The sequence below is a fragment of the Colletotrichum phormii genome (genome assembly GCF_030913505.1).
Source record: "Colletotrichum phormii strain CBS 102054 chromosome Unknown BDP81scaffold_1, whole genome shotgun sequence".
NCBI classification, from domain to species: domain Eukaryota; kingdom Fungi; phylum Ascomycota; class Sordariomycetes; order Glomerellales; family Glomerellaceae; genus Colletotrichum; species Colletotrichum phormii.
In genome coordinates, this window is record NW_026851443.1 from 2,372,611 (window position 1) to 2,386,881 (window position 14,271).

General features: G+C 53.0%; 5 protein-coding genes across 5 annotated transcripts; 3 read left to right on the top strand and 2 right to left on the bottom strand.

Annotated features, from left to right (window-relative positions):
• Window positions 1–213: 213 nt before the first annotated feature.
• Window positions 214–1,978, bottom strand: BDP81DRAFT_306787 (O-methyltransferase; the record flags this gene model as incomplete). The annotated part of the gene is made up of 4 exons (XM_060583308.1): window positions 214–638; window positions 714–1,385; window positions 1,448–1,493; window positions 1,547–1,978. 4 exons carry the CDS (start codon window positions 1,976–1,978, stop codon window positions 214–216), a joined length of 1,575 nt encoding a protein of 524 aa, XP_060451887.1.
• Window positions 1,979–4,896: 2,918 nt separating this feature from the next.
• Window positions 4,897–6,327, bottom strand: BDP81DRAFT_307160 (methyltransferase; the record flags this gene model as incomplete). The annotated part of the gene is made up of 3 exons (XM_060583339.1): window positions 4,897–5,377; window positions 5,428–5,632; window positions 5,697–6,327. The coding sequence occupies 3 exons, from the start codon at window positions 6,325–6,327 to the stop codon at window positions 4,897–4,899; spliced, it is 1,317 nt and encodes a 438-aa protein (XP_060451888.1).
• A 2,353-nt stretch (window positions 6,328–8,680) lies between these two features.
• On the top strand, window positions 8,681–9,157 carry BDP81DRAFT_292702 (heterokaryon incompatibility; the record flags this gene model as incomplete). Its single annotated transcript, XM_060583078.1, has 1 exon — window positions 8,681–9,157. A coding segment is annotated over one exon (477 nt), but the record flags the coding sequence as incomplete, so codon positions are not given.
• Window positions 9,158–11,143: 1,986 nt separating this feature from the next.
• On the top strand, window positions 11,144–12,578 carry BDP81DRAFT_444512 (uncharacterized protein; the record flags this gene model as incomplete). The annotated part of the gene is made up of 3 exons (XM_060591847.1): window positions 11,144–11,781; window positions 11,905–12,380; window positions 12,439–12,578. 3 exons carry the CDS (start codon window positions 11,144–11,146, stop codon window positions 12,576–12,578), a joined length of 1,254 nt encoding a protein of 417 aa, XP_060451890.1.
• A 746-nt stretch (window positions 12,579–13,324) lies between these two features.
• BDP81DRAFT_444513 (uncharacterized protein) lies at window positions 13,325–14,110 on the top strand (the record flags this gene model as incomplete). Its single annotated transcript, XM_060591848.1, has 2 exons — window positions 13,325–13,474; window positions 13,724–14,110. The coding sequence occupies 2 exons, from the start codon at window positions 13,325–13,327 to the stop codon at window positions 14,108–14,110; spliced, it is 537 nt and encodes a 178-aa protein (XP_060451891.1).
• Window positions 14,111–14,271: the final 161 nt, after the last annotated feature.

Below are 14,271 nucleotides of genomic sequence, written 5' to 3' on the forward strand. Positions count from 1 at the left end.
ATCTTGCATCTTGCTTTTTGTTTGTGTTTGTGCAGGCATTATGACTAGATCCCCGAGATCTATCACATCGGGAACCCCATCTCGGGGATCTCTGTAACAGAACAGAAGATCTAAAACAAACAATCTAACAAACTAACTGGGGATCGCACACAGGAGGCCCGCGCATCCAAGGTAAGGGAGACACTGCATTGTATCTCATCGCAAACGCAACCACTACTTCACCTCCACAACAACAGCAGAATCAGCAGACCCAGCGTCCGTCTGGGCGTCCGCCTCAATCCTACCACCTTCGCCCTCACCCTCGCTCTCCGCCTCGGGATCCCACACTGCTTCGATAATGCTCATCCTGCAGCCCCTAGGCCTCATCACGCCCTTGAACACGAACCGCTCGTCGGCGGCCTTGAAGAGCTCGCGGTACTCGTCCTCGTTGCGCTCCTGCGCGTTGAGCACCGCCAGCATCACCATGTCCATGCTGCGGATGATGCGCTCGTCCCAGGGCGTCTCTTGTCCGGCCTCGCGTAGGCAGTGGTCCTTGATGACCACCCTGGCGCCGGGTTTCAGTGCAGGGACGAGGTTCTTGAGGATGGAGATTGCGTAGGGCGTCGAGTAGTTGTGCATGATCCAGCGGAAGAAGTAGACTGTTTGTGCGGTTCAATTAGTCTTGGGTGTTCCCCACAACGAAATCCTGGAAAAGATCGAGACAAAGAACTCACCATCGGCATCCTTGACAGTCTGCTCCTTGAAAAAGTCGTGCGCCATGAGCTGAACGCGCTCTGCAACCTGAGCGTCGTCGCACAACGGGCTTGGCGCCGAATCCACAGCCTTGGGAAGGTCCTGCACCACAAACTTCATATTCTTCCACTTCTTGGCCAGGTCAATCGACACGAACCCATGGCTGCCGCCAATGTCGACCATGGTCCCTCCTCTGGCGTCAATCTCTTCGAAATCGTACGAGTCGACGAGATGCCTGACTTCGTAGCCCTCTCCGCCCGTCAAACTGAGCATGGCGCCGCCGAATCGCTTGGCTCGAGGAGGGTCCTTGCCAAAGGTGACAAACATTGGTTCCTTGTCTACGGTGTCGAATGCAAAGTTGAAGCCGGTCCGCGTGAGGGACGTGGCTTCTGGGTAGGCCTTGAGAGCCTGCAGAACGTGCGCTGATGCCGGGAAGTTGTCCTCGAGGTTGTAGCCCACCCAGTCCTGAAGGGCTTGGTCTTCGGCCAGGAGACGCGATGCTGCGGTGTGCGCAATGACACCATGGGATGGTTCGCGGAAGATGCGGTTTGTCATGACGTGACGCAGCACGCGGGCAAGGTTGACGGGATCCAGTGAGGTCTTGGTCTGAAGCTCTGCTAGTGTGATGGTGCCGTCGATGGGTACAAGCTTGGCTGTGAAGTGTTAGTCTGGTGTGAGGCGGAGAAACCTTCCGGCTCTGCATTTCTGCACTTACCGATGCCAAAGTGGTTGACAAGCTGGAGACTCAAACTGTCTTGATACTGCCAACTAATCAGCTTGCGACTCTTAGTAGTCTCTCGGCTTCTCTACTCACACTCCACGTCTTCCACCGGACGTCCTCTCTCGGGCCGTGGGCCAATGCTTCGAGCTCTCTAGTCGCAAAGATAATCTCCATACGGCTCTTTTGGATGTCCTCGGGAAGTTTTGGAAAGTCGCCGGGGCCGTTGGGGTCCAAGGTAGGCATTGGCAAATTGTTCTCTTGCATATACCTCTCCAGCTTCTCTGTCTCGGACGCAATCTTCTTTGCAAGCTCCGTTAACCTCGACGGCGTATACGCAGGCTTTTCTGGGGCGACAGGCGCGGGCTTCGAAATCGGCGCTCCATTGGGGACCTCGTCCCTAGGTTTGGCGGTAGATCGAGTTATGAATGGGGTGAATGATCGTCGGTTTTGCTTCTTCTGCTCAACCTCTGCGGCGGTGGGTGACGGGCTGGTACCCAGCCAGTTGCTAAACTTGAACTTGTTCATCTTTGCGATGGCAGTCAGAACAGAGACGTTGGTGGTCTGCGGGTGTCGAGAGGACTTTGTGCTTTTCCAGTTAGCATGGGTGAACGGAATCGCACACGCCAGGAAAGGGGGCGGTTCACCCGCTTGAGATACAGGAGCACAAGCATCGTTGATCGCAGACTCCGCCTTCATTAGCCATCTGTGCTCGAGCTTGAGAGTGAGCTAGATTGGGCTAAGGCAGGTACATGGTGAAGGAATGCGCCAGACGATGAATTTGCGGGGCAAGAAGATATGAAGGAAAGGGCCAAGGTGTTCGAGAAGCTGCTTTGGAGATGCATTCGATATGAGGGGAAAGAAGATGGTAAGAAGGCACCTGTACACACCTTCCAAATGCCTTGGAACTACACAATGGTCGATTCCCACGATCCTTTGAAATGGGTTGGGCGACAGATTCGCGGAGAGAGGTGGCAGACAGGGTTGCGGCGACGCTCGGAACGATTGTGACACAGAGGGACCCGAGGACACGGACTCGGTCTCGACTGACACAAATCAAGGCCAGCTGGCATGCAAAAGAAACGGTGACGGTTCTATACCGAGAGTTCGTTCGCCAATTACTGTGACGTACGGGAAATTGACGTTTGGTCAGATTGTCTGGTAAACAAGTTTGCAGTGAGTTTGCGGCGATGAGTTTGTGAACGCCGAGAAGATTGGGGGGAAACAGTCGATAACTCTCGTCAAAACACCAGAGGGACCCAAGGGGACGGCAAGGAGGGATACATCTCAGTTTAATAAAACGGACAGCATTGGTTGATGGGTACGGAGTACCCAGGTATGGACCCAGAGCGCCAGATTACCAGAGGCAGAGAGAGGTACGGTAGATACGGACACTGAGGTAGAGAGCCAGACACGAATGGAACGAAACAGCGAAGAGCGAACCCAAGACTGGGAGGATGGAACTCTTGGTTCACCGAGCGTGGGCCTTGGACGGAACAGGAACTGGGATGGGCGCTGAATCGCTCAGTATTGCGACGACACCTCATTAGCTAGCGGCGGTCCATGCTTTGGGGTCCGACGCCATGGGCTGGGATTGCCGTCTGCGTTGCGTGCCTTTTGCGTCCAAGTCTCTCCTTGTCCTTAATCTTTGGGCTTTTTTTTTTTTTTTTTTTTAAGCTTGGGAGTGGCTGGCGGCTAGAAGAGTCTGTTCGGACGAAGGCCATGCGCCGGCGCGGAGCCATCAACGATCGCTCAGGGTCCTAAGCTTCCCCAAGCTAAGCTGCATGGCTGTTAAGCTCCTAAGCTCCCGCGGCGAAGCAGTTCTGGAGTGGCATTACCTTATGGGCAATGTCATGATGAGCTCTCGGTTCAAAAGTGGAATGTCGACCGAGACCGAGGCCGTGTGAGGACTGATGACTGAGAAGTGGGATCAGCGAGACGGGCAGGGGCCCAGCCGGGAGTCGAAAGGGTAAATTGATACCAAATGGGACAGGGCAGACAAAAGGGGCGGTTGCCGTTGAGTATCCGTACCGAGTACAAAGTAGGTGAGGTAGGGTAGTTTGACCGGTGGCAGCGTCGTATCAATTCGTTGACGAATCCCGCCGGCCGTTTGACGGGGAATTCTGCAGTGCCGTTGATTTGGGAACCTGTTCGTCAATTGACCGGCGTGGGTTTGGAATAGACGTGACAGGAAGAAACAAGAAAGAGACTGGTCACATTTTCTCGCATAGTTACCGTGGTCAGATGTCAAGTTTCCGGCTGATCGATGTCAAGCAGCAGCCGGCCTGGGATGTGTGGGATGTTTCCTGGTTAGGAAAGGGATGGAGGGAAGGAACTCCTCCCGGGTGCCGTCCGGCGTCTCGTGGCAGGTGGCAGCGTGGCAGACTGAGTGCTGACCACCCGACCTCAGTGACACCTCGGTCGAGTCGGGCTGTCCCTTCCCTTCCACCTAAGGTACGAATAGTGTACCTTACCCCGCCTCGTTACCACGCTGGCGGCAGGCGGGCACCTTCTCACGGCTTCCAAGACACCGGTGACTCGGCAAGCGTGACTGCCCTGTCACTGCCCTGCGCACTTGCCAATTGGGCTTGACAAGTTGACAGCGTTGGGAAGGTGCGGCACAGCAACATCACAAGCCGGTCTTTCCATCAAACAACGTGGAAAGAGCTGACCAACAATTGACCAATGGACTTTCTTAATACCTTGAGGCTTACCGTCAGGTGGAGTCTCAACCTGCGACCGCAGCAGGAATTAAGTGGTTCTTGCCATTTGGTGTGCGCGTGTGTCTCGCTCTCTTTTTTTTCTTTCGGAAGGAACCTAAGAAATGAACCATTGACGGCACGGCTTCCATGCAAGTTCCATCCATCGCCCCCTGCCAAAAAAGCACGAGAGAGGATAGGATACCCGCCGTTCCGGGCCTGGAAAATGGCGTCCTGAAATCCCTGGTCGTCTTCTTACAATGCAACGGCAACGTGCTCCGTCAACCAATGCCGCCCATCTTCCACCCTCCATTCTCCTCCTCCCAAGCCATGGCTTGCACCACATTCCTTGATCCTATTCCTCTTCCATCAGACACCGCAGAAGCTCGTTGTCTAGCGCTCGCTCATGTCACCCCATCACGAAAACTATGCTCCTCTCGCAATCTCGCCTCTTGTCGCCAAGACCCGGCCACGATGCGGCTACCCATGTGCACCTTCTAGCCGACCTTCTCGTCGTCACTGTTCACATCCCCCGCCAAGCAGAAACCCATCCATGATACGTCCGTAATACCGACCATACCGACCTTATCCATCACCAAAGTCGTCAATGTCGCACAAACCCACTCCGCTTGCAGAAGTTCAAAACAGACACTCGCTCAATACTGAACGCTAATGGCCCCCCACAGAGCCCATCTCGAGACAGAAGCCCGCGTTAGGACTGATACCTAAGAGCTCTCCCCCAATGCGCTACAAATACCTAGGGAAATCCCCATACGCCGGCTTCTGCGCATACATGATCCTCAATGGCATGTACATCAACGCCGCATTATCGTGATACGCCCGCCGCACGCTGACGAGAAACATTTCAATCTGCTCTGGTGTCCACAGCAGTCCTCTAGTCAGCGGGCCGAGAGCAATGGCCTGCAGTCCGTCGAGGAGAATCGTCCTCCAGTACATGCCTACTGTCTTGAGCACCCTGTTTCGCGGCCATGTACCAAGCGGCACGTGGAAAATCTTCTCCGTCACGTTGACGAACCCAGCCTCGCGCATCATGTTGGGCAACCGATCCCCTGCGGCAGCATTGAAATCGATGCCGAGGCTCGTGAGCCCTTGGGTTACGAAACTCCAATATTGTGCCACTGGGTGTGAAGGCGGCATGGCGTTATATGCCGATGATGGGAAATGATGAATCTCTTGCAACTCGATCCAGCCGCCAGGCTTCAGATGCCTATCAATACGTTAGGCCTGTCATCGACAAGTCGGAGACTCACGACTTACTCATATGCCCTGTGGAACATATTCCTCCAGTTCTTGATGGCCATGACCGTGTGTCGAGAATGGATATAGTCAAAATGGTTCCTCGGATACAACCACGAACTTTCTACATCATCGACTTCAAATTTGACATTTGGCGGTACCCAGTCTGGTTGAATGGGGCTGAGATCGACTCCTAGCACTGTTGCACTCTGAAACTGGTCGCCCACTGCATCATCGTTAATCTTACGAACTCTTCACGAACACTGCGAGGATGGAGTCTCCCAACTTACTCTCAATGGCCCACGCGCCTGTCCCCGTCCCGATATCAAGGATTTGCTGCGGCCATTCGCCAATGGGCGCAAAATGAAGCTTTTGATTGCACAGGAGCTTCACCATGGCGTGCTTCATGTCTTCACGCTCCTGCTCTACTTCGTCGTTGGGGAAGTTGTACAGTCCTTCTCGGAAGCGGTGATAGCGTCGCCCATTCTCGTACATGTAATCTCGAACTGATGACGTGACGGAAGTACTGGCGTTTGTCGCACTGTCGCTTCCGTATCCTCCATCCGATTCTGTTCCGTCGAAAATCGAGGCCATGTCGTCACTGTCTGCCACGATGGAGCTTTCGGCTTGCGTTGTGGCTTCTGACGATTCTGTGACCTCCTGCTCGGCCGACAGATCTGGGAAAATCGGGACGCCATTAGGATGCGTCAAAGGCGACCTCAACGCAGGGAATGCATCGCGAGGCAGGTGTTGATTCGCCTCATATGCGTTGCGGTTGGCAGATGCAAAATCGGGCGCTGCTTGACTCTTTTCCGCGAACTCGCTAGTGTCTGGCTTGGCCGCCGCGGGGTCGTCGGGCTGCCGATCCAGCCTGGACGGCTTCTCCTTCTTTGCTGGCACCGATGCTGTCGCGTCCGTCATTGAGTCGATCGATCGTTGCTGGTTCGAAGGCGCAAGGGCAGGTTCTGTTGTGTTTTCTGCAAGTTGAGAGGAGAGCCCGGAGTCTCGTTCTTCGTGTTGCGGGAGCACCAGTTGGCCGTCGGGCGCCACATAATGCTTTTTTGAGGTCCATGCCTGACCAGGGATGCCATGATCCTCTCGCGTCGCAAAAGCAGATGGCAGCTCGTGTCTGCTCGCAGAAAGTGTCTCAGGTCCGATGCCCATAGAGACATGAGCCTTGTGTTCTTTGTCTTGGAGCCCTTCTAGAGACGGTGTTCTAGCGGTTCCACCAGATGCCAACAGCATCTCGCTTGTCTGCTCGTCTGCTGTCGAAAGCCCCGTCATTGCGGTCATTGGATAATGTACGCAGTCAAAAACGGCTACCGCTTTTCGCTTCGACGCTTCTGTCTCGGTCTGGACTTGGTCTGATGCTGTCGGCCTCTATTGTTATCGCCCCGCCGCCTCAGACAAGTACTCAAGCATCAGAAGTTGACGATGACTCTTGGGAAGTGGACGGATCTTTAAGAGGGCAAATTCCGCCTGAACTTGGATCATGCGACGAACAGGGAGGCAACTTGCGGCTGCAGTTGTACGAGGCACAGGTCATTCACCATCAGCCAACGCTCGGCCGTGGCGCACAAACAGGAGCTTGGCGAAACTCCAAAGTCCAGCACGTTGGAGCTTTATCTGACGGAGGGAATGACAGCTCAGGCCACCCATGCGTCAACTACTTGACTCTACCAATACACCAAAGGAGGGTGGACAGGTCTGAATGTGATCCGTCAAGGGCCGTTGGTCTGGCCTGCTCTTTGTGGCTTGCTCTCAATATTGTTCTCAAACCAGGCCAAGGGAAAGGAAAGGCTCGACCCCTCGCCAAGACGGCAAGCAATCTATGGCCCTCCCTGGAACTGCAACTCCACAGTATCCGTAGATCGTTCAGCTCCAATTACCTGGTCGGTGCGAAATCTCTGCGCCGCACTACACAACGAGGTTGTCTTTCCCGCCCGCGGCCCATCCCAGATCGAACACGCTGCTGCAGGGGCCTAGACTGGCTCTCGAGCCGCCGCCCTGGTTGACTTGCGGACGGACTTCACGGAGGATGGGCGGGGTGGGGAAGGTTGCATCCATGCAGGTTTGCGAAGCGACAATGGCCATTCTTCTCTAGTCCCTCGAATCGTTGGCTGGATCTTGAGCAAACAAGTTCTCGTTCGCATTCGGATTTGGATTGCGTCCTTTAAGCTGCGCCCATCAACCTCTTTTCAAGGATGAGCCGTTAGATAAATGATGGTAGCCTTCGCTGTCTTCGGATGTACACCGTTCGCATGTCGACTACCGCAAGGCAAATCCCATGATGGTGATACATTCTTCGAGATATTCCATTCCAGCAGTCAATATTTCGACATGATGGGGCGGAGCATCATCGAAAGCTCCCATGGGCTGAGGAAGGCTTCGCGTAAGTTCACCTGCGACATGATTGGTGCTTGGCCAAGGTAGCAATCCAACAGCCTCACTTCATGTGCGCAGCCTGTTGGTCGTCTTTTCCAGCTCCAAGTTACAACTACCTTTCGTCAATCTCATAACATCACCACACTATCTCGATTGCAGTCATTACACGGCAATTATGTCAGAAGGCGCCGTCTCCGCTTCCCCGGGTGGGGGGAACCTCTGCTCAGCATGCGCATCCATCGACTTTGATGCCTTCGTCAATGATGCACAAGCAGTGGTAGGCAAACCGTTAGCCGAAATCCACAAGCGCTATCTCAACCTAGATGACTCAGATTTTCCATTTGCGCTGCTGCATCTTGGCAATAATGGCATCGTAGAGGTGGTGTGCATTGAAGTCAAACACGTCAAGAGCAATGACTGTCGCTGTTGCGACATTTTCAACCGTATCAGATACACAGGATCGCACGCTTATGTTGTATATTGCCTACACTACCGACGGAGGCGAACATTTGATCATCACAGCCCCATCGAGGATGAAGTTCTTGTTCCGCAGCTTAAGACGGGCATATCAGATTTGTCGTTCTCTCAACCAACTAGGGGATTTAAAGCGGGAATGGCTTCTATTCTGTACCTTTCCAGCAAGGATAGCACCTTTGAGTTCATCCCATCCAGTCGACCGCAGCCGAAGTTCCCAGCAGACTTGATGTCAATCAAGTCTGTCGTAGTGCGAAAAGCTTGCCCACATCACCCGAAGATGGAGGGCAGTCGAGACTGGGAAGGGTTATTCCGACAAGACGTTCCCGGGTGGAGTGTTATAGATTGCTTCACGGACAAGATTATCGGCCTCGAGGATTGCGTTGCGTCGGTGGGGTCTTTCGATGCAGTTGAATACGCCACTCTGAGTTATGTTTGGGGTTCTGGAAAGAGCGACGGTCTAGAGCCCCATGGCAGACTTCCCTCATCCCTGCCCCGAGTGATCGAAGACGCGAAGACCGTTGCGGTAGCGCTTGGCTTCCAATACCTTTGGGTAGATCGTTATTGCATCCCTCAGCATTGTGAGAAAGATGCCCACGACCAGATCCGCAACATGAACCTCATTTATGCCCGGTCATGCATCACGATCGTTGCTGCAGCAGGCCGATGTCCGGACTACGGCTTACCTGGAGTGGGAAAGACAACGCGAAAAGTCTTTGACACTCTCCAAATCGGATCTCATACCATCAGATGGATGCCCACCAACGTCGAATGGGTCGAGCAACAAATCAAGAATTCCAAGTGGAATACGAGAGCTTGGACCTGTCAAGAGGCGGCTTTATCGGCGAGGCGACTGTACTTCACCGACCACTTTGCCCTTCTGGAGAATGGCAACGAGGGAGAAAGCTATATCGAAGGCCTACCGGATGACCTGTGCCCAGAGAGTGGGACCGCATGGAATCCTCTACATCGGCCAGGTTCTATTCCACATGCGGAGAGCTACGCAACACGGGAGCTTTCTTTCGAGGCGGACGTCTTCCGCGCATTTCAGGGATGCCAGTCCCATTACAACCATCGGCATTTGGGGAAGTCTGTTTTGTTTTGTGGAATTAAGATTGGAAGCAACTGCGAGTTTTCGTCGGCTTTGCTCTGGGAAGAACGAAGATCACTTCATTCGTTCCCCCGAAGACGCGCTGGGGGGGCAGAGTTGGACGTGGCTGGGGTGGCATGCCCCGCCGAGAATTGAGTATTTGAAAAATCAACAGTGCTTTCCATACTACTCGATGGTGGACCCTAAGGCATATTTTGTGTCTGCTGTACAAGTGTCACTTCGGTACGCGGATGGATTCACCGTCAAATGGTCATCCATGACGCAGGAACGGATCTGCAGGTTGATGAACGACCGAAATGAGGGCACTATAGAATTCATCCTCGTGACGGGGCTGACTTTTGGATTGAAAGCGTTGTGGTCCATGTCTGATGAAGGTGAAAATGATCGAGAAAAATATGTCACCAGGGCTGGTGGGTTTTTTTTTGGAGAAAACAGGTCAAGACTTTGCGAAAACAGTTGCGTGGTCAGATTGTAGAAACTTGGACAAAATTGCGTGGGAATCCTACAGAGTCACGCAAGATGAGTTGGCAGACGAGTCTCGGGCCCTCTGTCTCTGCATCGGGTCTATCGACGGGAGAGGGGAGGGTCTTCTCTACTGTCTAGGGTTGGTGTCATCTGATGGCGGGTCGACTTGGCAGCGATTGAACATGTTCAAGATCCGATGTGGCTATGTTAAGACACATGTATGTCCGGAGGCTTTCGGGTGGGAACGGAGGGAGCTGAAGATACGCTGAGACTGTAGTGGTCTCCTGCCTTTGGAGTTCTCGTGGACGGGTAGTTTCATTGACGGCAACTTGTTTGTAGCGTCCCCGTCTGCGGCAGCGGACACCCGGATACATGTAGAGCAGGAAGTTGGAGGGTTCGAGATCCTGGAGTCAAGGGATCTTTCTCCTTTGAGGTAGTCTCTGCTTTTTCCTAGGATTTCCATTTTATGTTTATACGTGAGGTCATGACTCTGAATTACAATTCTTTTTTGTTCTTACCATGAGGATTCATCTCCACAACAGTCGTACAAGCACCTTGTTGTCAAAATTTAAGAACCTATTGGGAGCGGCCCAGATGATTCGTATGACTTTACAGCCAACTTCCTGTGTTATCTCAACGTGAAGTTTGCTGAGACCCTTCCGTCATCCGTCATCCGTACGCGAGCTTGACACCACTGCGACTAAATCTCACAGGCTACTTTACCCATGGTGCTTTGATAATTGCTTTAGTTCATCAAGAGCGCGATAATTAGATTATTTGAAAATGCTAATTATTTCGTCTGGATAAACCCTTCCCAACAGGACAATCAACGCTTTCCTTCTTCATTCCTATGGCGATGGTTAGATTTAGGTCAAATACTCACGATCTAGAAACGCCACGTAATAATCTTAGCAAGACGAGCCTTCAAGTCCATCAGTGCTTCGGTATCTCCATCAGGATCAAGTTTCATCAGGTTGGGGCCGCCGAAGTTGCATTCCGAGCCCAACACGGTGTCTCACGAATACAAAATTCGTTTCGGAGATAGAAACTGCCTATACGTTAAGCCAAGCGCCCCATCACGCAGGTCTAGTTCTCAACTCTGACTTATACCCCACCGACTACGTCAACTCCAAGAAGAGAAACTCAGTAACAGTGTCATCTGATCGTCCATCAATATTGATCCGCAAGATAATCCTGGCAATAGTATCATCCAACCGTAAGTCAACACTAACCTCGTCACCACCATCTCTCCGGCCCGGTACTTACCAGAAACCACTGCAACAGAACGGCCCGTTCAACACAATGGACGGCTTCAGAGAGACTGTATTCAACTACGTCCAATCTCTGGCCGATAGGATCCCTCAACGGGCTAAAGACTTTATATGCGGGTGCCTAGACGATATCTCCCTCTTCCACATCACCTACGTCCTCACCCCTCTCTTCGGATTCTATATTACGAGCAATGTTTTCATTACTACAGTAATCTTGGTATTGATTACAGAGAAAACAAACCACCCATTGATCTTTGGCTTCTTCTTACTCCTCGAATACGCAAACCCGCATGCCATAGATAAAGTCATCGTGGCAGTGGGACAGTCATTAACTGCGATTTGGGTCGATGCTGTGCTGTTGGGGCTGATTCTCTCGATTCACTTCTTTCTCTCAACGAGACGTCTTCCGAGGAAGAAGTGGATCAAGACATGGGAGGTTGTCTCTCTTGTCATCAACGCGGTTGTCTACCTCACCCTGTGGACTCCGAATCACTTCCCCGACACGCAAAATCCGGCTTTCACGGCTCTTTCCGACGAGGGGGTCCCGTTCCAGATGACGTGGTCCCACTATGCCTCTCTCATTCTCCTTCTCCGCGAGGCGAATGCCATGTTTGAGGAGTCCGTCTCACGGACTAAGCTCGGTGCCTGGGAGACTCCCAAGGGTGGGAGGTATGAGTGCTTCACGAGGCTTTGGTGCGGTCTACGCTTCTGGAGTTGGAGTGTATTGAGTCGGACGACGGGGTACCTTTCTATTGTGATTGTGTGGGATGCAATGAGAGGGTTGATTTTTAGGCAGTATATTCCCGTGGTGGTGAGGGGGTTGTTGTATGTGATGTTAGTTTTTGGTGTGTTGGCTTTTGCGGTGCGGTGGGTGTGGGGATGGTGGAAGGGGGTGGAGGGTGGTGAGATGTTTAGGCTTGGGGGGGATTTTAGGGGGTATGAGAGTGATGAGAGCGATGAGGAGGTGGAGGAGGAGGATCACGACGACGACGACGACAATGGTGATGAGGACGATGACGAAGAGGACGATGATGATGAGGATGATGAGGATGATGAAGAGGACGAAGACGGGGATGATAGGAACAACTGGGAGGATCATTCTCATTATGGGAAAGATATCTATAAAGTCTCAGAGGTTAGGGATCCGATTAACTACTGGGGCTGGCAGTCTGACTGCGAAGAAGAAGAATCTCACGAACGACATAACGAAACGCAGACCGTCACCGTCGAAGAAGACGGTGTAACACCAGGCGACGATAACTTTCAAGGTAACCTTGAGCACATGTCAGCCTTTGAATTCTGGCATGGATGCTAGCGGCGAGCCAGACCCATACCAGCATTTCCTCACGCCGCGCAACATTCAACCCTCTAGAGAAGACGACTCGTCTCTCCATGTGGAGTATGACATCTACGATGATTTCTTGTATGAGTATGGTCGGAAGGACGGCATCGGTCAGTATGAGTAAATATTGAGGTTTGAATATGACCGGGAGTACAGCTATTTGTATGAGAGGGTTGATGAGGATACGTCTGTGTTTTGGCATGAGCGGTTTGCGGGCGGGGGGGGGGGAGTATGGGTACATTCTTCGGGAAAAGCCAGAGGGAATCTTGGAGGTATATGGAGAGAGTCAGTGAAGATATCACAGGCGATACTTAGATTGATAGGAGGTCACGCAGTTCGAAGCAATTATGAGCGTGGGTTCGAGGCCAGACGTACCTGGAGTAGGTCATGCCCATGAGTTAAATGGTACCCCAAGTAAACTACACGACGAGAAGCATTAGTAGCAAGTATCTAATCATCAATGGGATACTTACATTGAAACGAATTTTCCAATGGCCGCCTAGAGCATCACAAGAATTCCATCAATTATAATTCACTCCCAGCCATGTGCACAGTGTTCTTACCGAATCTGGCTAGTCCGCCTCCGACACCCGGCGCACGGCACTCCGGTGCCGAATCCGTGCCCCACATCGGCAAGGTGACTCAACCCCCGCGCCACCGCCTCCGTCCTCGGAACGGGCGCCCAGTGCGCCTTCCGTCTGACATTCCAACCACCAGGCACCCGCACCAACACAACAGGCACCCAAACTTCGCGGCGCCATTCAGGCTCCCACAATCTACAAAACTAACATCATCGAAGCATTCATCTCCCGTACTTACTCTCCTTCAATTCAACGCAACTCTAAAACGCAGCAGCATAATTCATACAACATGCCTCCCGCAGCGCCAACAACTCCTCTAAACTACTCAACATCCCCCTCCCTTCTCCCCTACACCCTCCGCTTCCACCCCTACAACCCCCTATCACCATCGCCATCGTCGTCATCCGCGCAAGAAGTCCACCACACCCACCGCCTCTGCGTAGGCGCAGCAGTCCTCTCTTCCCCCTCCTCCTAAACCTCACCGTCCTCCCTTCCCTCCGACCCTAAAATCCTCCTCCTCCAACGCTCCGCCAAAGAATCCGCCCTCCCCCATAAATGGGAACTCCCCGGCGGCGCAGCAGAATCCATAGACACCAACTCCCTCGCCTCCACCGCCCGCGAACTCTGGGAAGAAACGGGCCTCCGCGCAGCCAACTTTGTTGCCTTGGTGGGGTGTTATCAATGGGAGGGTGCTGGGGCAGGCGAGTTGGCGGAGGCTGTGGCTGGGGATCAGGCGTGGGGGTTGAGTAGGGGCGGGGTTGGGATCATTGAGGTCGGACGGGTGTCTGGTGATGGTGGGAGTGCAGAGGAGGAGGGAACTGCGGGTGTTGGGGTGGTGAAGGATTCGCACAAGTTTTTCAAGGGGCGGGATGCGTGGCGGAAGTATACGTATCTCGTGGAGGTTGAGACCACCACGAAGGTCGAGATTGATCCCGAGGAGCACGAGGACTTTGTCTGGGCTACGGAAGAGGAGGTTCGCGCGGACCGGTGTGGGGAGAGGGTGTTTGAGTGGACTTCTGAGCATCAGAAGATGGATATTTTGAGGGCTTTTGAGATTGCGAGGGGGAAGAAGTAGATGTACGACGAGGGTGGTGCATGGGTCGATAGACAAGAAAGACTTCAACAGACGAGGGAGTTGAATGCAATTGGTATCCTCAAGTTCCTCCTAGAAACCTAAGATACCTACCTCTCTATATAGATATAATGCATGCCTGGACCCCATCCTCACCATAAACC